The sequence below is a fragment of the Natator depressus genome, chromosome 2, assembly GCF_965152275.1.
Source record: "Natator depressus isolate rNatDep1 chromosome 2, rNatDep2.hap1, whole genome shotgun sequence".
In the NCBI taxonomy this organism is placed as follows: Eukaryota; Metazoa; Chordata; order Testudines; family Cheloniidae; genus Natator; species Natator depressus.
This window is the reverse complement of record NC_134235.1, coordinates 69279778-69302009: the sequence shown is the minus strand read 5'-3', so window position 1 is coordinate 69302009 and position 22232 is coordinate 69279778. Positions and strand designations below refer to the sequence as shown.

The 22232-nt window shown below is 40.6% G+C and overlaps 1 protein-coding gene across 6 annotated transcripts in view; it reads right to left on the bottom strand.

Moving 5' to 3' along the window:
• ST18 (ST18 C2H2C-type zinc finger transcription factor) overlaps positions 1-22232 on the bottom strand; it is a 200000-nt gene that overhangs the window by 46196 nt on the left and 131572 nt on the right. For all 6 annotated transcript variants that reach the window (XM_074944393.1, XM_074944391.1, XM_074944392.1 and 3 more), the window contains 3 exons: positions 7240-7436; positions 2594-3388; positions 265-399 (listed from right to left, as the gene is read on the bottom strand). In XM_074944393.1, coding sequence (XP_074800494.1) covers positions 265-399; positions 2594-3388; positions 7240-7436 — 1127 coding nt within the window. The remainder of the gene's footprint in view (positions 1-264; positions 400-2593; positions 3389-7239; positions 7437-22232) is intronic.

The window sequence follows — 22232 nt, the reverse complement described above, 5'->3', positions numbered from 1 at the left end:
TTCAGGGAGCTTCATGTCACTACGGGTGCTAGTTTTAACCAGGCCTTGAGCACTGCAAGTGTAAGAACTGGGATTGCGACTCTACTCTGCACAGGAGCACCAGAGTGGCAACAGCTCATTGAACCATCTCCTGCCTTGTGCATCTGTACAGATTTAGCTACAATCCAGCCCTGAGTGTTTACACTGAGTGTCCAGTATGAACTCACATGACTTAGAGACTTAGGCCTGTTTCAGTTGCTCTCTGTACCGTAGGATGATACTCACTTTCTAGTGGCACTCTGACTTTATGCGGACAGCCTGAGAGACTGCGGTGATGTGGGTACAGCCCAGTCACATGCCCTGTGCCATCACATCCTGGGATGGGACATTTGGTTTCTCTTTTTTCAGGCCTGGGTGAATCTGTAGAGAAATCAAATAAGGATTTTGTCTGGTTAGGGTTTCCTGCCTGCAGTCAGCTGAGTGGTCTTAGAAGTGTGAAATAACTTTTCTATACTTCAGATGCAATTTCCTCCCATGGCTTTAACTTGGACTTAGAGTAACTACACAATCTAGGCATCTCTTTTGATTCTCACATTGTCTCTTTTAAACAATGATTTTCACCTCCCAGTGCCATTGTGTGCTAAACATATGCGGTTTAGGGATTGTGATGTCACTTCTTCCATTCAGAGCCTCAAGAGGGACACAAGCCACATCCAGTAAGCCAGAAATCTGGCAACTGCAACCAACAGAAAGATCTAAAAAGGAATAAATATTGAAACAGAAAAAATCTTTTATACTGTTAATGCCAGGTTCCGGGAAACTGGGATCACCAAATAAAAGCTGAGGGAAGAAACAAACAAACAAAAAGCATTGCAACCAGGAGCAGTTCCTTAAATATCACAGATCTCTAGGTTGTTGGTTCTTTGTTAAGAAACTGAATGCATGCCACTTTACATCTGAGAGGCTAGGCAGGCACCTCCCTCTGGTACACATGGCAGCACTGCTCTGCAGGTCAGCCCACGATGAGAGTGCAAACATGGAATAACTAATACCCTTTCACAGGTCACTGTCTCAGCCCACCTTTATAACTGCCAGTGTACAATGAGACAGGGGCTGGGCTCCTTAGTGCATTTTTCAACTTCCAATTGCAAGGTACTAGCAGTGTACAGGAAGCACCTATTAGAATGTGTTTGTTTTGATTTTGAATGCAGAATCTAAAACTATGAGAAGGGAAGCAATTCTGATCCAGAAATTCTCTTGTGAGAGGAGACAGACAGCAAGGGATGTATAAATTGCTGAGGATGGTTTCAGATCAATCTGTGATTGACTGCCAACAACATGGAGTTGAGGGGAGATAAACAGCTGCAGTCAAAGACAGGTTAAAGCCACCTAGTAGGATATTTTACTAGGCTACAGTGTAGAACCAGAAGCAGCTGCGGGGTTAAACTTTCTGGCAAGCCTTTAGATAGGAAAAATATGGAGGAAAGAAAACAGAATGAACATCAACAGGGAACAACAGTGCCTGTTAGAATCAAAGCAAATGAAAAGTAAGAAGTCACTGTAGGAAATTGTTTCCAGCACTAAGAGAACAACGAGTGACCCTAAAACAAAAACAAAAAAATCATTTATTTTAATCCTCCATTAATCTGAAATCTAAGTGCACATTGTGTAAAAAATTAAGTGGAAAGAGTAAGATCAGTATAAGGTAACAAGCACATTTAACTGGCATAGGAGCCAAAAAAAAAAAAAAAAGAAGAAGAAGAAGAAGCTCAGAAGGATGTGGAATTCCCAACACAATGTGACTATTCCTGGAGCAAGCGTGAGTATTCCACATGAGTAAAAGGATCAGAATCTGGTCTGAATTGATTATAGTCATCTGAGCAAATGAGGGTAAGCATAAGTATATGAAACTTAGGAAGGAGGTTGATTAGCATGTATATACAGTGCTAAGGGCATTGTAATGGATAAGCTGTATGTGACTTTCAACAGAAGAAGCAGGTAAATGCATATTCTAGTTAAGCAATACAAGAGGGATTATACAGTGGTAACCCTTAAAAAATTGCCAGTTATCTTAGATTCTAAATGCCTTAGTAACTAAATAACTTACTTCAGCATTTGCAGTAAATATCGAGACGTACTCTCGGGAATACTAAATATATCAAAGTAATCATATTTGTTTACAAAAGGCAAAAATGGCAACTTTTACAGGGTGACTACTGCTTTACTTTGTATTTATAAAAGAGAGTTCCTGGGAAAGATTAAAGTGAGTTTAAAGTGATATCTTTTGATTTTCCATAATTATTCTCAATCCATGAATTCCATAACAAACATGCCCAGTTTGCCAATCAATACAAGATCTTTTTAATCTCCGGCATTACAAGCTTCACTTGCTATCTGAAAATGGAACTGTGTTCTCCCTTTCATAGATTATCACAAATCATCAGAAACAATAAAGATTTTGGAATTTAGATGGCAATTTTTCTGGTGGTGATCAGGCTGAAGAATATGGCTTGTTCCAGAATCTTTACTTTTGATATATGATCCATTTCAAAATTGTTTACCAGCTGTAGAATTAAAGTTTGAGCCAATACGAGTAATCAAAAATATTTCTTACGTTTGTTATTATATATTTGTCTCCCACCAATGTCAATAACTTTGGTTTGTCTCCTTTCTCCAGTTAAATGCTCCAAAAGAAACCTGTCCAATTCTTTGTAGGTGCTGTGAAACACATGACCTTGCTCTGCCTGCAGAGCTATCGCTTGTTCTAGCAAACTCAAATTCCCTTTTGTTTTGTCCAGGTCAACTGACACGTCTGTAGTTTCTGATAGGCACTCATCATCTTCCTCGCTTTCAGGGAATGGATTCTGAATTCTCTTGTCAAAAGGATCAACATGAGATTCCTGTGATTCTCTTAGCTCTGTTTCTGAGTCACAAACTCTTTCACAAGGATGAAATTCTGCTTCTTCAGTCTTAATTTCTGGAACTTCCAGAATGTCTTGTTGGTTACATCCTGCAATATATCTCTGAGTTACATGGGGCTTTATGCTAGTGTCTTCTGAGAAGTTTGAGGAACTGTCCCATTCATTGTCCAAAATTTCAGAGCTACTTTCATTGTCTTCAGATGAACAGTAATGTGGGTCGGAAACACAAATCTTTTCTTTTCCTTCCGATGAGTTAATCATGTAACATTCATCAACATCATCGCTTTCTGTTTTTAAGGACTGGATGCCACTGTCGTTTAGGTTCTCAGTCACCATTTGAACTGGTGCATCTTTTGCTAGTTTTCCCATGTTCATTAAAGATTTGACCACAAGGTCCTGGTAGCAGGTGTAGTTGTCCTTCGTTTGACTGGAGTTTTCTTGCCCACCTGCATGAGAGGTTTCATCAGGTAACTTTGTAGTATTTTCTTCTATAAGGAAAAAAAGCAAGAGAAAAATGAATGCTTTCTATAGAGAAACTTAATCTTGATCTAACCTGGTTTCAATCTTAAATGGGAAGAGACTTATTTAACAATCACTATTTATTTACTCAAGGATACTCTGAAAACCCTTAAGAAATAACAGCCCCTTTTACCAAGACAATATCTGAAATTACTGCTAGTATATAACCATCACAATCCCTTCTAAGATTAAATCTGTGTGGTGTAGCTGCAGAGCTCTTTGAAAATAGAATGTTTTGCATTTTTCTTTGTTGAATATATAAAATTCCTTTCATCTCTTTTCACTCTCCTCCATGTCTAACATGCCCAAATATTTCTCAAAATGGGTCCCCAATTACTTTTCAAATCACTTCAGATTGCATGAAAGACCTTGACTGAAAAGACTCTATAGTTTACAAAGGGCAAGCTCTTGGTCACCATTACAGTTGCCACAGTAAATGATACATCAGGTCATGCACAAGCAAACAGAAATGGTTGAATAGACTCTTAAAGGACTGCTAAAGACACCATTGAAATACATCCTGTGTTAAACAACTTTCTTTGGACAAAAAGCAGCAGCCAGCAGGTAGTAAAGGCTGCGTGTAGGTAAGGATGCTAATGTTGGAAGACAATATGCCTTTTGTATCTCATTTAATTTTTTATAAAAACATTTGCTCTAACAAGGACACTCAAAAATTCATCTCCATCATCTTTCTTTCTGGTAATTATCTCTCTAAAATCAACACTGGTTTGCCAGGATCAAGTAAATATTGCCATAGTAACTAAAAGCATTTTTGGACGAAGGGAAGAATTTAGTCACAACACTAGCCCCTTCAATAATGCTGATTATAGGGTGCATTCTTTTGTTGGGATCTATTCAACATAAACTGAAAAATTTAACATTTTACTTCCTAGAAAGGAGGATGAATAAATAAGCATATTGTATTTGATAAGATGGACCCATCCTCTCCTGAATCAGAGGAACTCCAGGTTTAAATAATAAATTAAACATAGTCTAAAATGCAAATGAAGTTTCTCTCAATAACACAGCGAGCTATTAAGAGAAAGTGTAAAGGGTTATGATAATTTTAAAGTATTATAAATGACAGAAAACAAATAAAAAGCATTTTCAGTGAATATGTCCAATTCATTGCACTATTCTCTCAATCCACTTAACTACCCACATGTGTACAATAATGATTTATAGACATTATACCTAATTATGCATATTTGGGCTGTGTTAGAGTGCCTAACAAAAGCTCTAGAAAGCAACAATTACCTCTGTTGCTTAGCTACATAGTTTAAAATATTCCTATTAAGTGCAGATTATTGTGGAGGGGAAAAGAGGGACAAAAATGCACATGTGCACCACAATGCATTTCACTTTGCTGCTGCCAAACTGTTAGCATTTTGGGTCATTTCCAGTTTACATAATTGTTTGGTTCAACTGTTTGTTATATGTTAAAAGAAAATATTTATTAATTCTTATTCTTCTTCAGAAAATTGGACTCATATGGGGAGAGGTGGCCTCATGCACTATGTGCAGATAGTTGTGTGTTTGGGGTATTTTTTTAAAATGTCTGCAAAGCACAGTGCAACTTCTCAACCAGCTCATCTCTCACTATAGACTTTGAAGTAATCTGAATGAAAAAGTTTGCTATATTTTCAAAACATGGCAATTAGTAATGATGATTGTGATTCCTTGTGGTTCTGTAATGAACCTCTGACAAGTAAGCGTCTATGATTTAATGGCTAGTCTCTCTGCTCTGCTTGGAATTGCACGTACTCCCATCACCAGGCCATTTAGATACAAATGGCTCTAATTTTTTTTATGAACAAGTATGCTTGGTGATACTAACATGCCTTTCTTTAATTTACTGGGTAAAAGATTATACTAGTCATATTACCAACAACAAGATTAAAAAATCATGACTCAGGCCCCCCAAAAGCATGAGATTGGTTTAAAAATTATGAGATTTTAAAAATGTGGATTTGGTTTTTTTTAATTGCCTTCTGGTTTTTTAGCCTTTGTGGTTCACATGTTGAAGTTTTTCTCTGTAACCACTAGGGCTTGAAACTTACTTTAACAAATAAATTAATGCTGAGATTTCTTGAAATTGCATCACTCCAGGAGTTGGGGCTTTCGGACAAAAACCAAATATCATGAGATTCACAATAAAATCACGGGAGTTGGCAACAAGATACCAAAAAGTGATTTTAAAGCACTCTAACTCTATACCCACCATACTGTCTTGCTCTCAGAATTTTACTGTAGTTGTACAGAAGATAGACACAGGAGAAAGTGTGCACATTAATGAGGAATAAAACACTGAAGTTATGGAGGTACAGGGTACAATCTGAATCAGCACAGAAAAAGTCAGTTAAAGCTTCTTGTGAGATTGCTGGTATTATGAGATGGAAATACTCCTAGGAGGTCAGAACAGCTACTGAAATCAGCAGAGTTGTGCTTGCGTGGGTCCATAGTAAATTTGGCTCAGTGATTGCATCAGAATGGGACAGTCAGTGCACAATTCCCTACTAGTTTAAGACATATTTTAAAAGTAATCCCCGCTCTAGCCCTCCACAGGAACTTGCAAGATGTACCCACACAGCTGCATTCCAAAAGAGCCCCCAATAGAAGATTGATCAAAAATAAAATCCTGGCCCCACTGAAGTCAATAGAAAAACTTGCATTGACTTCATTAAGGCCAGAATTTCACACATAGTTCTCTTACCTGGATAATAAAGTTGGCTTTCATTATAGACATATCGGTATACATTCAAGTTTTATAACAGCTATACATACCAGAAATGTAAAGGGTTTTGGTTTTCAAAAAAGAAGATTATTCTATTCTAAGTAGACGTAGGTATAAATTTGGGAAACTGCATCAGAATCTGGATCCCAATTCTGGGGCTTGAGAACAGCTTCATCTTAATTAGAGGTACCATTACTTTTTCATACTATGTATGATTTCTGATTTCAGATTATCTGCCCATTTCCCCTAGATATTGACCATTATAACCTATTGACAACTATTTTATTTTTAACAAATGCAGTATTGATTCCACTGAAATCTGAGACCACTTTCTGCAGTGTTGGGCTGACAACTTGTGCAAGGCTCCTCAAAGAAAAAAATAAGTGCCACTTTATTTTGAAAAGTGTTCCATTAATTTTGAATATATAGTTAAATGTTGAAGGCAGAAAACATACATACATAATTTATATTTAGTTATTTAAATATATATGTGTATTATAAATATATCTTATACTCTCCCCCCAGCAGTGACATTTTGCAGCACCCACATAATAGAACTTTCTATAAATTATTGAGCATGTTTGGCTTGGGTATTATAAATAAAGTGCAGATTCTAATAATCAGGTTAAATAGAACACAATTAATAGTCACATTAATAAAATTGCTTTGCTAAATGTTAAAGTCAACATTTTGTTAAGCAGGTGATTGCCCCCACCCTCATGCTGAATATATTAAAGTGAAAATCCTCTCTTTACAAATGTGTTTTTCTAAGTAGTTAGTTTTTCACTACATGTTTAACCTCATTCTTTGACAGCCCATATTAAGAAGCAGACACCATTCCTTATCTGACCTGCAGTGATGGCAGGTCTCTGTGACCTACACAGCATTAAGGACCATAGAAGGAGATGTTGTACAAGGTCCTTGTTTTTGAATTACCATATTTATATCTAGATTACCATGTATTATCTCAAATCTACTCTGAGCCCAAATCATTCTACATTCTTTCTGAGAGCATTCAGTTTGACAGATCTCTTTTCTTTGAGGGCAGTGAGTTTACATTAATTTGGAGCCATTCTTCATTGCTACCTGTTGCAGGCGTGTCATTTGTTTTGAGGACACTGATGTCCTCCTGCAACTCTGTTCTGTCCTCATTTTCTTCTTTGCATTCCACACTGGGACTGTAGTGACGGGGTTTCATTAACAGGGACTTCCTTTTATTGACTGGAACTCCTGAAATCTGTTCTTCAGCTTTTCTCTTCTTAGCCATGGAGCATTTGTAGGCACTGCATTGATTTAAAAACGGCAATAATGAAAACAAATTGGACATTATTGAACAAACAGCACTGTCCTATATTTTAATTTCAAGTAGAAAAAACAAGGCTGGTAAAATGCTAATACACTTGCACTTCCAGCCAGCTGTGTTTAGAGGATGTTTAGTTTTAGCTCTTGGAATCTAGAGAGCAGGGCACAGACAAATCCTTCACACCGTTTCTCTTTCACTGCTATCAAAGTCTGGTTATAAAAAATCCTTAATCCCAAGTAAACATATGTTAATCTAAGCTCTGTCCTGCACTAGATGAAATATACCCAGAAAGGGATGAGAAAAGATGTATATTGGTTTGCTAATCCTGAGAAACAGCTAATGTGAAAAGTTTCAGAGTAGCAGCCGTGTTAGTCTGTATCCGCAAATGTGAAAAGTATACCACCAGTTACACTGCAGCATACTGTAACTTTATGACCCTTCTACTTATATAGGTCTGGATATGTTCTTGATTCTTTTGTGCTGCTGCTCATGGGGGTTTTGTTTGTTTGTCTGTCTTTGATGGGTGGGTGAAAGTCCATTTTAAGATGAATGCATTTTTTCAGTGTGAAGACTTACATATTTAAGAGCTATTTATTTATTTTTGAGATTTGTGAGATGAACTAAACAATATCAATGTCTGATTTTTCTGGTCACTGTGGCCTAGATTCACAAAGGTACTTAGGTGCCTAAACTCCAGACTTAGGCACCTAAATCCCAGTTTTAAGCTCTACTGCAATTCATAATGCTCTTACTGAACCTTGTAGGCACCTAAACTCCCTTTTACAGTATAAGATCCCCAGGGGCCTATATTTCTTCCCTGAGCCTCCATCCAGACACCAAGTATCAGAGGGATAGCCATGTTATTCTGTATCCACAAAAACAACGGGGAGTCCAGTGGCACCTTAAAGACTAACAGATTTATTTGGGCACAAGCTTTTGTGGGTAAAAACCCCACTTCTTCAGATGCATGGAGTGAAAATTACAGATACAGGCATAAATATATATTGGCACATGAAGGGAAGGGAGTTACCTTACAAATACCTTACCTATCTCCCACCTAAGCCTCAGAGCAATTCACCAGCCAAGAGAAGGTAGGTGTTTGGCCACCTATGCCAGGTGTGGGACCTGATCCAGTAGGTTCCCTTGGAGCGTGTTTACTGGATCGTCCCCCTCAGGCAAATTCACACAGCAGCTGCTTCCACCTCATAACTTTAGCCCAATGGTTTGTATATTGACCTAGGATGTGGAAGGCCTCCAGTTAAAGTGCCCCCTCTGCCAGAAGGAGAAAAGGGATTTGAACTAGGCTCTAACATCTCTCAGGTGAGTGCCAACCACTAGGCTATGAGATATTCTGCTAGGAGGTGCCCTCAGGCTATGTCTACAAGCGAGGAGGTGTGTGATTGTGCTGCTCATGTACACACACTTGTACTAGCTCCCATCGAGCCAGCACAAGGATAAATAGCAGTGTAGCCACGATAGCACTGGAAGAGGCAAAGGAGGCATGGCTTAGTCGCGCCGAGTACAAACCTGCCTGAAATGGGTGGGTGCGTACTCGGCATGGCTAAGCCGTACCTCCGCAGCTGCTACTGCAGCTACACGGTGATGTATACTCATGCTAGTTCAGTCAGAGCTAGTGCAAGTATGCGTATGCAGGGGAATCACACCCCTCGCTCATAGTGTAGACATAGCCATAGTTCCGTCTGTTGAAGCTGTTTCACTGTGGAGAAATAATTAAAAAGTTATTTGAGCCAGAGAGAGACAACAAGCAAGAGAGACAGCACAAGCATGAGAGCAACTCAATAGCCTGGTGGTTACAGTACGCACCCAGGATGTGGGAGCTCCAGAATCCCAACCCCTTGCTCCCTGACCTGCACTCTAACACTAGCCACTGGGCTAAAAGGTAGAAGGGGGGTGGGGGGAGTCCTGCTCCTCATTGTTGTAGTGAAAACAGCACAGGTGCTTAACTCCAAAGGTAGTGGATTGGAAATGGAGATAGGTGCCTCTCTTCAGATCAGACTTGGGTGTCCCTTCTGTGTGTGTATATGTGTGTGTGTGTGTGGAGGGGCCTAGGTACCTAACTCAGGCTTTGTGAATCACAGAGTGCTCCTGTAACTTTTAAGGCTCCTGAAAGCTAGGTGCTATGACATTTAGTGTCACAACACCCTCACTCCTTATGTGAATCCAGGCCTTTTCGTTTAGGGGAGTTTACACTACATTCTTGCTATTAATTTGTATAGATCTGTACATGTTGGGATCTGTCCACAAGAGCTGAAATCAGATATATACTTCTGGCGCACATGGTGTACCATATTCTCCTCCCCATTACACTACTGCACCCCCACCAATGCCAATGGGATTGCATCAGTGTCATGGACAGTACAATGTGTCAATTCACTGCTTTATCTTTGCCCATATATCTTGTCTATTTAAGAGGTTTTCGTGGCTGCCCTATACCTCATTGTAACTGAGCAATTTTCAATAGGTTTCCAAGTCATATTCCCACAGATATAACATGATGTGCATAGAATGCTGATTATGACAACATTATCTCAAGGGAATATGAAAACAAACTTTGGTTGAACCGCTCAGCTAACGTGCATGAGCAGGAACTACAATATATGCAATATTTGGTTCCTATAAAATACTACAAATAAATAAGTAAATAAATATTTCCCCTACATATCATAGGCCAGATCCTTAGACTTTATTGATGCTGTGCCATTTACTAGTTGAGAATGTAGTCCTGTAACTTGATCATAACTTTTACTGATACCCTATATATAGGTCCGCAATACAAAAATGTGTGTGAAATATGCTATGCCTTCCACAACAGGTTGAGTAATGTAACATTTTGTGGTGGCTGTTTCACATGTATGCAAGCTTTTGGAGTGGAAGGTTAGCAGAAAATCTAAACATATCTTTCAGTTGTGACAAGACCTGAATATTTATATGTCTGTCAGCTATCTAGCATATCTGTGTATTCAATATAGCCCCCACCATGCTAGCATCTGAGTGGCATGACAATCTAGATCATTGGTGGGCAACCTGCAGCCCACGCAGCTTCCTGCAGCTTCCATTGGCTGGGAACGGTAAACCGCGGCCACTGGGACCTACGGGCAGCCATGCCTGCGGACGGACAATGTAAACATTGTCTCGCGGCCCACCAGCTGCAGGTTGCCCACCACTGATCTAGGTGACACATCATAGCTAAGAAGTAAAAATGTGACACTTCACTAAAAGATCTGCCTCACAACACAATATTCTTCAACCCTTTTCTCACTTTTTGTATAAGTAATTTTCATTGTGGTCATTGTTCTCTCAGACAGGGGAATGCAGCTATGTAATATGACTAATAGCATTCATATTATATCTGTCACAGATGAAAAAACTGCATTTATGGATCAATGTAATCCACTCATTGGTTTCTGGACCCCAGGGAGCATCATAAATCTACACAATGCCCTTGGGTACTGGATTTCTTATTTGGCTCTCTGATTTAGCTGCAAGATTTGCAAAATTCCATGTCTGCAAACAGCTCCCTATTGGTTACACATATTACAAGGCGCAACAGCATAAATTAATCCTTCCAAGATATCTTATGTGTGCTAAATTGGCTCAAGTTCTGATTGTTTTGGATGGTAGCATGTGACTAAACTTAAGCTTTTTGTTAAAAAAAAAATCCATTTCTAGCCAAGCACCTTTTTGGCAATCCACTACTATAAACATGAAGGATATGGAAATATGAAGATCTGCAATTTTAGGAGCTGTTAGAATACTACCAGCATGCATCTTAAACACAGTGGATGCTCTTGATCTACTGAATGCTAAACTTACTGTGAGTGCCATTAAAACCTGGATGTCAACCGCTTGCAGTAGTTAAATGTATTTTGAATTTTGTGGTATTTCTCTTTTTGAGAATAGTGTATACCACAAATATCACAGCACAATAAGTGTCCCTTTTGGAAATGGTGCCCCACAGACACTGACACACATAGACATATACCGACACAGACACGCCCACCAGGAATATGCAGTGTGGATTGAAGTGCATAATGTACCCTGCAAAAAACTGCATGGAATAGTTTATTAGTCATTGTTGCTGAAGTTCTGCAATACTGTATCACTCATAATAGTCATGGTGTTGCAAACAGGTTGAAATTATGACAAAGAAGTAGAAAGAACCATAACAATGCTTTATAAGCCAAAACTATCAAAGTTTACTTTTTTAAACTTTTTCATTCATTTGTCAAACTCCAAATTTACCTCCAATGGATATTCTGATAATTTAGGAACTGATACTGTCCTCATTTCCATTGATAAAGCTGTTTCCCACACAATCTAAATTAATACTTTTTAAGGCTAGAAGTGCCCATTATATCATCTAGTCCAGGGGTGAGCAAACTTTTTGGCCCGAGGGCCACATCTGGGTATGGAAATTGTATGGGGGGGCCATGAATGCTCATGAAACTGGGGTTTGGGATGCGGGAGGGGGTGAGGGCTCCCACTGTGGGTACAGGCTCTGGGGTGGGGCCAGAAATGAGGAATTCAGGGTGTGGGAAGGGGCTGCGGGCTGGGGCAGGGTGTTGGGGTGTGGATGTGTGTGGATGTGAGGTCTCTAGCTGGGGGTGCGGGCTCTGGGGTGGGGATGAGCGGTTGGGGGTGCAGGAGGGGGATCAGGGCTGGGACAGGGGGTTAGGGCATGGGAGGGAGTCAGCGGTACAGGCTCCAAGCAGCTCTTACCTCAAGAAGCTCCCAGAAGCAGCAGCATGTCCCCTCTCCAGCTCCTACATGGAGGTGCAGCCAGCCGGCTCTGCACTCTGCCCCGTCTGCAGGCGCCACCCCTGCAGCTCCCATTGGCTGTGGTTCCTAGCCAATGGGAGCTGCAGGGGTGGCACTTGGGGTGGGGGAAGCGTGCGGAGCCCCCTGGTTGCCCCTACACATAGGATATGGAGGGGGGACATGCCGCTGCTTCCAGGAGCCACACAGAGCCACGGTATGCATGGAGCAGGACAAGCCCCCAACCCCGCTCCCCGGCTGAAGTGCTGGAGCAGGGCAAGTCCTGGACTCCACTTCCTGGCGGGAGCTTGAGGGCCAGATTAAAACATCTGAAGGCCAGATGCAGCCTCCGGGCCATAGTTTGCCCACTCCTGATTTAGTCTGACCTTCTGTGATAAATTTCACCCAGTTACTTCTGTAATGAGCCCAATAACTTGTGTTTGACTAAACTGTATCTTCCAAAAAGCGTTAAATAAATGGTCCACAGCTAAAGTGGGGGAAAGAAGGAAAGAAAGATGGTCATGCTGTTGTTAAAATCTGCTGAATTCATTTAAGCAAATTGGGACAATGTATTTCCCTAGTTACATATTACAAGCCCATCCCTGTGATGTCAGCAAAAATGTCATGAAACACATTTGTGTATAACAATATCCTAAAAGGTAGTCAAACTCAAGAATTTGGCAGACCACAGGCAAGAAAGAGTACCAGAAACAGGGTCCCCTGCCTCCTGGAGTTTCACTCTGGGAACAAACCGCAGGGAAATCCCAGCTGATTATAACTAAAATCAACTGGCATCAGGGGAGATGCAGCTCTGATTTACATTCTTTACATGACTCCACACTCCCCTGTGTATGATGGTCAACATGGAACCCCTTTTGGAAGCAAATGTATGATAACTTCAAGTTCTGTTTAATTCAAATTTTGAAGCCAAATTCTGCTCTCAGTCACAACCACATTTGCTCCAACCCCTCAGACAGAGACAAAAACCTATAAGATCTCTGTCAAGCATTCTTACAACTACAATACCCACCTACAGAAGTGAAGAAACAGATTGATAGAGCCAGAAGAGTTCCCAGAAGTCACCTACTACAGGACAGGCCTAACAAAGAAAATAACAGAACGCCACTAGCCGTCACCTTCAGCCCCCAACTAAAACCCCTCCAACGCATTATCAAGGATCTACAACCTATCCTGAAGGACGACCCAACACTCTCACAAATCTTGGGAGACAGGCCAGTCCTTGCCTACAGACAGCCCCCCAACCTGAAGCGAATACTCACCAGCAACCACATACCGCAGAACAGAACCACTAACCCAGGAACCTATCCTTGCAACAAAGCCCGTTGCCAACTGTGCCCATATATCTATTCAGGGGACACCATCACAGAGCCTAATAACATCAGCCACACTATCAGAGGCTCATTCACCTGCACATCCACCAATGTGATATATGCCATCATGTGCCAGCAATGCCCCTCTGCCATGTACATTGGTCAAATTGGACAGGCTCTACGTAAAAGAATAAATGGACACAAATCAGATGTCAAGAATTATAACATTCATAAACCAGTTGGCGAACACTTCAATCTCTCTGGTCACGTGATTACAGACATGAAAGTTGCGATATTACAACAGAAAAACTTCAAATCCAGACTCCAGCGAGAGACTGTTGAATTGGAATTCATTTGCAAATTGGATACAATTAACTTAGGCTTGAACAGAGACTGGGAGTGGCTAAGTCATTATGCAAGGTAACCTATTTCCCCTTGTTTTTTCCTCCCCCGCCCCCTTCCTCAGACGTTCTTGTTAAACCCTGGATTTGTGCTGGAAATGGCCCACCTTGATTATCATACACATTGTAAGGAGAGTCATCACTTTAGATAAGCTATTACCAACAGGAGAGTGTTTTTTGGGGGGGGAGGGGTGTTGGGGGGGGAGAAAAACTGGATTTGTGTTGGAAATGGCCCACCTTGATTATCATACACATTGTAAGGAGAGTGATCACTTTACATAAGCTATTACCAGCAGGAGAGTGGGGTGGGGGGAGAGAAAACCCTTTGTAGTGATAATCACCCATTTTTTCATGGTTTGTGTGTATAAAAACGTCTTCTGTACTTTCCACAGTATGCATCCGATGAAGTGAGCTGTAGCTCACGAAAGCTTATGCTCAAATAAATTGGTTAGTCTCTAAGGTGCCACAAGTACTCCTTTTCTAGTCACATCACTGTAGATCCAGAACACCACCACTGATTTTAGCCCAGGACACTCACAGATTTGACTCTTCTCAAATGTGCTGTAAACACATCTCTAGAGCCAGAGGGCTTTTCCTTTATGAAGCAGTGTGATGCATTAGCTTGCCCACATCATATTCCTTTGTCTAACCAGTGCAGCCAGGCTCAATTAGCTCTCCAATAGAGTTTCTAGAGATTCCTCTTCTCTGCTTAAAATAAATATATTTTATCAGAACCAAATTTATATAGGCTTATTCCTGACACCTTTCTCTGAGAATATAGGTGCCAAAAATTGCAGTGATTGACTCTTTCTTAGGAAGCTCAGCTTATTCTTCACAGGCCAGAAAAGTGACTAACATTTTTAACTCCAGTAGAAAAATCCTCCTGCCTTTGCTGTTAGTGTCCTTTTAAGTTGCTACTTCTGAATTTTGAGTGAAATCAACCAAACTTCCACAGCCAGTTTAAGTAATTCACCAAGAACCTATTCTTCCTCTTACCCTCAATCTTATATTTTCTTCAAGGAAAACCAAAACAAAACACTCTAACTTTACTACATGTAGTTGTTTCATACTCTTGATTTTAATTTTCAGTTCATTGCAGTTGCTGACTATTGATCTTACTACAAATTTCCTTATCAAAGTAAATTTATTTTTATAGTTTGTGACTCCTTTCACAGATTTGCTTTTTAAAATTTGTGATAGTATGTGCGTATACATATGCACAGACAGACACGTTGTCCATTTGTCTCTAAATGTAGATGTTTGATAACAGGCAACATAGGAATTTGAGACTCAGGCTACTATGTAGATATTTGTTTGTTTATAGCTTTATCTAATCTTATCTAATCTAATCTAATCTATCAGCTTAGATATCAGCATTCATGAAGTACCCATTTCAGCATTGTCTTAAAAAGTTTGTCTCTCTGTCTGTGTCTCTTTTACACACACACACACAGAGCTATGTCAGGCTGTAGTTTGTCAAACAGTAAACCTATAATTTAGATTCACTATTACTCATCTCATAAATTCAACATCTAATAGTTTTGTTGCTATTTATCAATGGTCTGCTTGTTGTCATGGAACACTGATTCAGCTGTCAAGGTTATTTGGTAATCTGAGGCTCATAAAATGGGAGAAGATTTTTTTTTTTGTTATGAGCCCAAAGCCAATACATGCTTTCCCCCAATTTAACTGTACTTAAATGTTATGAATAATAAATCATTTTAGTACTGTCTATAATGAGCAGATTTTTAATCAAATGGCTCAGCTACTAAAAACAATCCTGTATCAAATATCATAATACAAGCCAAGAGGTTAAAGTATAAGACAATTACTTGTGTTAAAAGAAGAGCCTCAAGGAAAGTTTTCATGCTTATAGGACACAGACATTTTTGACAATTTTATCCAAAGTGCTTAGGGTCTTCCCTTTCCTTTCTTTTTGCCCAGAGTGTGCATGGGTGAATGATGGGGCTACGGAGCGTGGAACAGTGCTCCACTTTCCCTAACCACCTAGTGGCCAATTTGAAGACAGCAAGAAAGCTGAATGGCTGCAGTGAACTCCCCTCCCCCTATTAAGCATTCCAGGGCACACAGCAGCCATTCTTTCCACTGGAAACTGCCCTGCCTGCCCTTCCCCATAGATGGCATGATTGTCAGTGGAGGATTTTCCATCTTGCTGTGAGTCTAACTCTTTTGGGATCTGGAAAGAATTTTTCCTTCTTGGCAAGACTGGTAGATATCTGGTTAACTTTTTCCAGTTTCCTCGCAGTCTCCTGCAGGCTGCCATGGGTGAATAGAGAGTGCATATTGTTTAAATAAACAAATGAAAGAGGAAGAGAACACTGTCACACTTCCAGTTGGTATCCCAAGTAAGAGGCTCCTGGGGTAAAGCTCAGCACAGGACTGGTGGAATCTGTAAGCTTGTGGGGCAAGAGAGTCTTAACTCTTCATTGACTGAGTTCCCCGTCACCTGCTCCCTCATTCCTCCTCACTGGGTGGTAGGATCCAGTGTCAGACTGAACTATGAACAGAGTGATGCCACTTCAGGTAAGAGAATCAACCCTCATTCCTTGGCTCCAGGATCTGAGGCGATTTAACCCCATGCCAGACCCAATTAATGCTTGGTAGTTAAAGGATGGGTCAGCCTCCTCATCCTCTAATATTAACTTTAATTCAGTTGTAGGCTGCAGGTTTAATTCCTAATCAAGTTACAGTCAATATTTTACCTTATAGCAACAGAACAATTGGAAACCTTTGTTATACATTTGTATCATGCGATACTCTGGAATATACAGTGACAGTCAAATGCTACTGTCCTCTTATCATTGTCTCAGCTAGGTTACACAGATCCTCCTCTCTCACAAGTGGCAGTAAAGCTCTCAGTCACTGCCATCTATTACGTATATTGTGGTTTTCTACAATGAGTTTTAAGGTTTTTATTTTATTCCATTTTTAACAGTGCAAAAGTACTGAAAAAAGCAGAAATACTTAAGGATTCTTTCCTCCCCCTGTCCAGAATTTGCAGTCTTCTTCTATGGCTGTTTGTTGGTTACCTAGGAAACAGATGCAGATGGAATTTGATTGGCTGTCTTAACAGAGTGACTGTGAGAGCTATAACCAAAGTTTTAGGTTGTAGATGTGTGAGTGCAACACACAGAAAATGTACACTCTTGAGAATTACATAAATCATATTTCAAGGATGGTGATGGGTGGCAGCAATTGGTAACACCTAGTGCACAAAAGGAGAGGTCTCTCTCTTAGGGACACATGATGAGACTGATTACGTGGCAGTTGAATGGACACTGGCTCTGGGCTAGAGGTTGATTTTATTGGTGAAATCAACCAAAGACATTGAAGGTAATTGCAAACAATGCAAGAGATGCCAATGATGGAAGGCAAAAACTTAGAGAGCAGCTAGCCTGACCAATACAATGGATGAAGAGAAACGATACTATTCATAGAACAGCATTTGCTGGAACACTGGTAGTTGGAGACCAGTTTAAATAGTGTTAAGATGATAGGCAGTACTATGCGACTTAAAGAATTACAAAGACTCAAGGAGCATGTGTACATTTTGTAGCTCCAGAGAGCTAAGAGGGATAGAGTGCCCAGCCTGGGCTGCTGTCAATAGGAAGAGAGACAGAGCCATGAAATTACTATGCTGTTTCTTCATAGATAGAAGATACAAGTTGGTGTCTTTACAGGAGTGAATTGGAACACCCAAGTCTCCACTGAAGGTCAAAATTCAGGGATTTGTGTGGCATTTCTAATTCCATGCAGTTATTTACTGAATGTGAAAACACTCGGCTTTCCCTACTATACTCAAAGATACATCACAGAAAGTGGGCCACTGTATAGTTCTCTGAATATAATTGACATGGCTCCTCCATATACGTTCAAATGTATTTAGCAGACATTACTGTTATTTGAAGGGGGAAAAGGTGATGCAATTTCTGGCAGAGAATACTAATTTTGTGAGGCAGCGTGCATTGCCCAGACTGAACTGTGAAGCCTGAGTCCCTACCAGGTTTACTTCCTTGAGAGATAGAAAGAGGCACCCAAACAAGGCGATGGGATGGGATGGGATGGGCTAGCAGCCTGGGTATGATTCTGTCTGAGACCATAGGTTGGTATTCAGGGGGGCTAACCTCTCCTGCCACCACAGCTACACTTCTTCTATTTCTCATGTGCTAGCTCAATCAGACCTAGTGTGGGTATGTGTTTTAGAGCTGGGATTTACACTTCCAGCTCTAGAGTAGATGTGCAGCACAGGACTCGCAGCCCAAGAGAAGAGGAAGCTAAGCTGCCTTTGCACCCTCCCAATCCAGGGTTGTTCTGTGTCCCCTGTGTAACACAGACAGACCTGGGGACCTTTATAAGTTACATAGCCTGGCTCCCACTGCCTGTGTGCTGCATTGCTGCCCAGAATCCTTGTAGCCCTGTATCCTGATGCCTCACACCAAAACACAAGGAAGGAGGATGAAAGTCCCCCCTACAACCCTGCCACAGCATATCCACTGTGCCAGGGCTTGCAAGGGGATCCTCAGAAGACAGCCTTACGGCTGTCTACCCCAGTGCCTGTGCTGGGAGAATCTTTCTCTGGTCATACATAGAGCTTGTAGGGCCCCTTATGCTGCTCTGGCACTTTGACTAGGCTAAAGGAGATGAAACAGCTGTGAAGATTTCATCCACTATGTTTATCATCATGGTGCTAATCATGCTCCCTTTGAAATTAAGGGCAAAATCTCAACTAACATGAATGGGCACAAGGGTGAGCCCTAGTTAGTTTTTACTCTTAAATATTTGTGAGGAAATAAATGTATGAATGGGCTAACTTAACTGAAGGGGAAAGCTGGTTCTAGTTGCTGTGTGGAGAGATTTTTGGAAAATTGAGCATGTGTATACATTTTATTTTATAACAATAAAAATACTGAGAATAATATTCAGATGTAGAAGTTATTTCTAACTAGGGCAATGGCATGTAAAACCAGTGTGTGATGAGTAAAAATTACATTAGTTTACAAACAATTCTAGTCAGTCACATGTTGGATGATATTCTGAGGTCTTCTGGCAATGGGAAAGCACATTCAAGAAGACTGAAATCTAAAGATAAACAATTGGATCATTAACCCAATTAAGACTCGTTTAGGCATGAAGGAGACATTTGAATACTGTTTTTCACTCTACAGTACTATTTGTGTGTGATAACAAGAACCGTCTGACGTTCAGTCATGGATGACTTGTGACTTTATGCAAGTGTTAAAATAATCTGTTCAGCTAATAGGGAATCCAATGTGAGATATTACATTTGAGAAAATGGGTTAGTTCCATTGATTTGTGATTGGCTGACAAGATACTGAACACAATTTGCCCTGACTGCTAAGTTGTGGTCAGCATCATGCTATCTAAATCAATTGTTCACAATTGTGTTCAAACATCATAATATTCTGTAATGCAGATAAGGCCTCAGTAACTCAGAAACCAGTCTATAGACATTCAGATCCTTATTCCTATCAGACACACAGGGCCAGATTCTTGATTCCACTCAGGCAGTGCACAGTGACCAGGTTCTGGTTGTAAATGGCCAGCAAAGAATCCCCCCAGTGAAGGCTAACTCCCTCACAATGTAAAACTGGCAAAGCCAGTTCCTCCCACTCCCAACATAGGGATCACATTAGGAGAGGGAGGGATAAAGCAAGGAAAAGGCATGATGGAGGTCTGATTTGCTACAGAGATTCTCCAGTGGCTGAAGGTCCTTTAGAGACCGTGTTCCAGTGACATAAGTAGGAGCAGCTTGTAGGCTGCTGTAACTCATTCTGGAGCTGGAAAGTATGATTCTTTGATGGTTCCTTCCTCCACCCTGTACTGAATGAAACACAGACAGAGGGGAAAACTGAGCCCACCATTTTGTTTTTCATGAACGAGACAGACCTTCTATCAGGTTTCTTAAGTACATATTTGAAAAGAATTTAAATCAATAAACCATATCAAGGAAAGTCAGGCATCTTCAATCAGAATTGGGGAATTGATGTATTCTTTTGAAAGGCTTGGTAGACAAGTCCTATTTGGAGGACATTTTGCACTTGGGGCAGCCTGGGACTGCAAATCAGTAGAATTACTCCTCCTTTATACAGGTGTAACTGAGATCAGACTAAAAGAAAAGGAGTACTAGTGACACCTTAGAGACTAACCAATGTATTTGAGCATAAGCTTTTGTGAGCTACAGCTCAATTCATCGGATGCTGTAGCTCACGAAAGCTTATGCTCAAATAAATTGGTTAGTCTCTAAGGTGCCACTAGTACTCCTTTTCTTTTTGCGAATACAGACTAACACGGCTGCTACTCTGAAACCTGAGATCAGACTCTATCCTGATTTATACAAAGTAAATAGATAAATGTTATCTGCATAACAGAGATGTCAGACTGGTGGTATTCCTGCTCTCCCATTTGCCTCTCTCCTTCCTCCTTGGACACCATAGTGATGGGTGTTGTATGAATGTCTTAGTAAATCACTGACCAGGTAAGAGTGATTATTAGATACATTTGCCATTACTTGGTACAGTCATTGAGCCAAATTCAGGCTGAAGTAAGTGGGGGTAGCTCCCAGGGGAGTCTTTGAACCACACTGAGCAGTGACTTAAATGATGGACCATAAATGGGATGGGTGTAAGTGCTCAACTAACATATAGAAAGTTGCACTGATTTGACTTTCAACAGTTTTGTATGTTATTGAATGTAACTTACCAGTTGACAGAATGGAAAGTAGAGTTTGGAACCGGGGAAATTGTACCAGGAAACTTTAACTTGTGTCTCATCATCACCTGAATTCCTGACCCAGATTCAGACCTGGCATAAATGGGTACAACTCTAGTAGATTTTAAGGGGAGTTACAACCACTTATGCTAGGTCTAAAAATACCCAGCACACCAAATCAGAAGATACATTTTTTTTACTAACACCTGTTTGACCAACTTACATTGTTGTATTACTTACACAGACATTATACTAATGCTGAATTTGACCTGCTGAATTTCTCTGGACCTTTAGCACTCATTTTTTCCCACCACTTACTTTCAAAAGCTTCATTTTCCTAAGTCACTGTTCTTTCTGGTACCATATCATTTGATACATTTAATTTTCCCCCTTTGATTTAGCAATCTGTTGATATGGATGATTTTCTTCTCTTACTTTTCTTGAATAATCACTGAAATGAATCCATGGACAGCAAAGAAGAAAGGGCTACTAAAGCCAAGGAGCAGGGTAGAGGACCAAAGAGTAAGTGGAAAACCAGAAGGATGGTAGTGTGGCAAAGCTTCACATAGAGTGAAATTGTTCGGGGGGTACAATACAGATTGGTAAAGTTTGACAAAAGGATTAGAAGAAACCTTTTGAGGCTTAGAGGAAAAAGCTGAAAAGACCTGATTCTGTTCTCTCATGCCAATACATAATTTGATTCACTTTGGTAGAGTTACTCCTGATTTATTCTAGAGAATCAGGTCCCAAGAAAGTACTGGAGAAACAAACAAACATCATGTTCGGGTACAGTGGATGAATCAGGAAGAACAGGAGAGCAATTGAAGACAGTGTGAGGAGCAGGATCTAGGAGGACCACAGTACAACCATGAGAATGGAATGAGTGGGGTGAGGGTGCTCCCTCAGCCACCAGGTATGCCGCACTGCCTGGTCCATTTGCATGGTGTCTCATTCACAACATACACACAGTCCGTTTCTTTTCCCCATGTGTGCCTTTAATTTTTAGGTTCCAAGCACTGCAAAACGCAGTATAGGCATGTGTCAGAAGGAGCTTGCCACCCCACCATAAAAGATTGAGTCCCACTAAGCCTGCAGTCATCTCTGTGACACTATTACCTAAATGATCAAGGTGCTATAGCTAGCAATCTGTCACGCCTTGGAACAACGATAGGTTAGGCTTGGGAAACATGAGCTGGGAAAGCCAAAAGAGCATCAGAATGTTGGCATATAGCAGGAGGAGTGTGGAATTTCTGTGAATTGTCTATTGTGAAATCTCCACCCCCCCCACCCTTAATTGACAAAGATATCTTCTGGTCTTGAGAGTAAAGGGGATTGGAATCAGACCCAATAAAAATAAAGAGCCAGATATTGAGCTCAGTGGAGTGATGATGATTTATCCCATCTGAGGATCTGGCAAAAAATACATATATTTGATTATGCATTTATATACAACAATAGAGTGGATCATATCTTGGAAGGTGCTGAGTGTCTGCAACTCCCATTGATTTCAATGGTAGT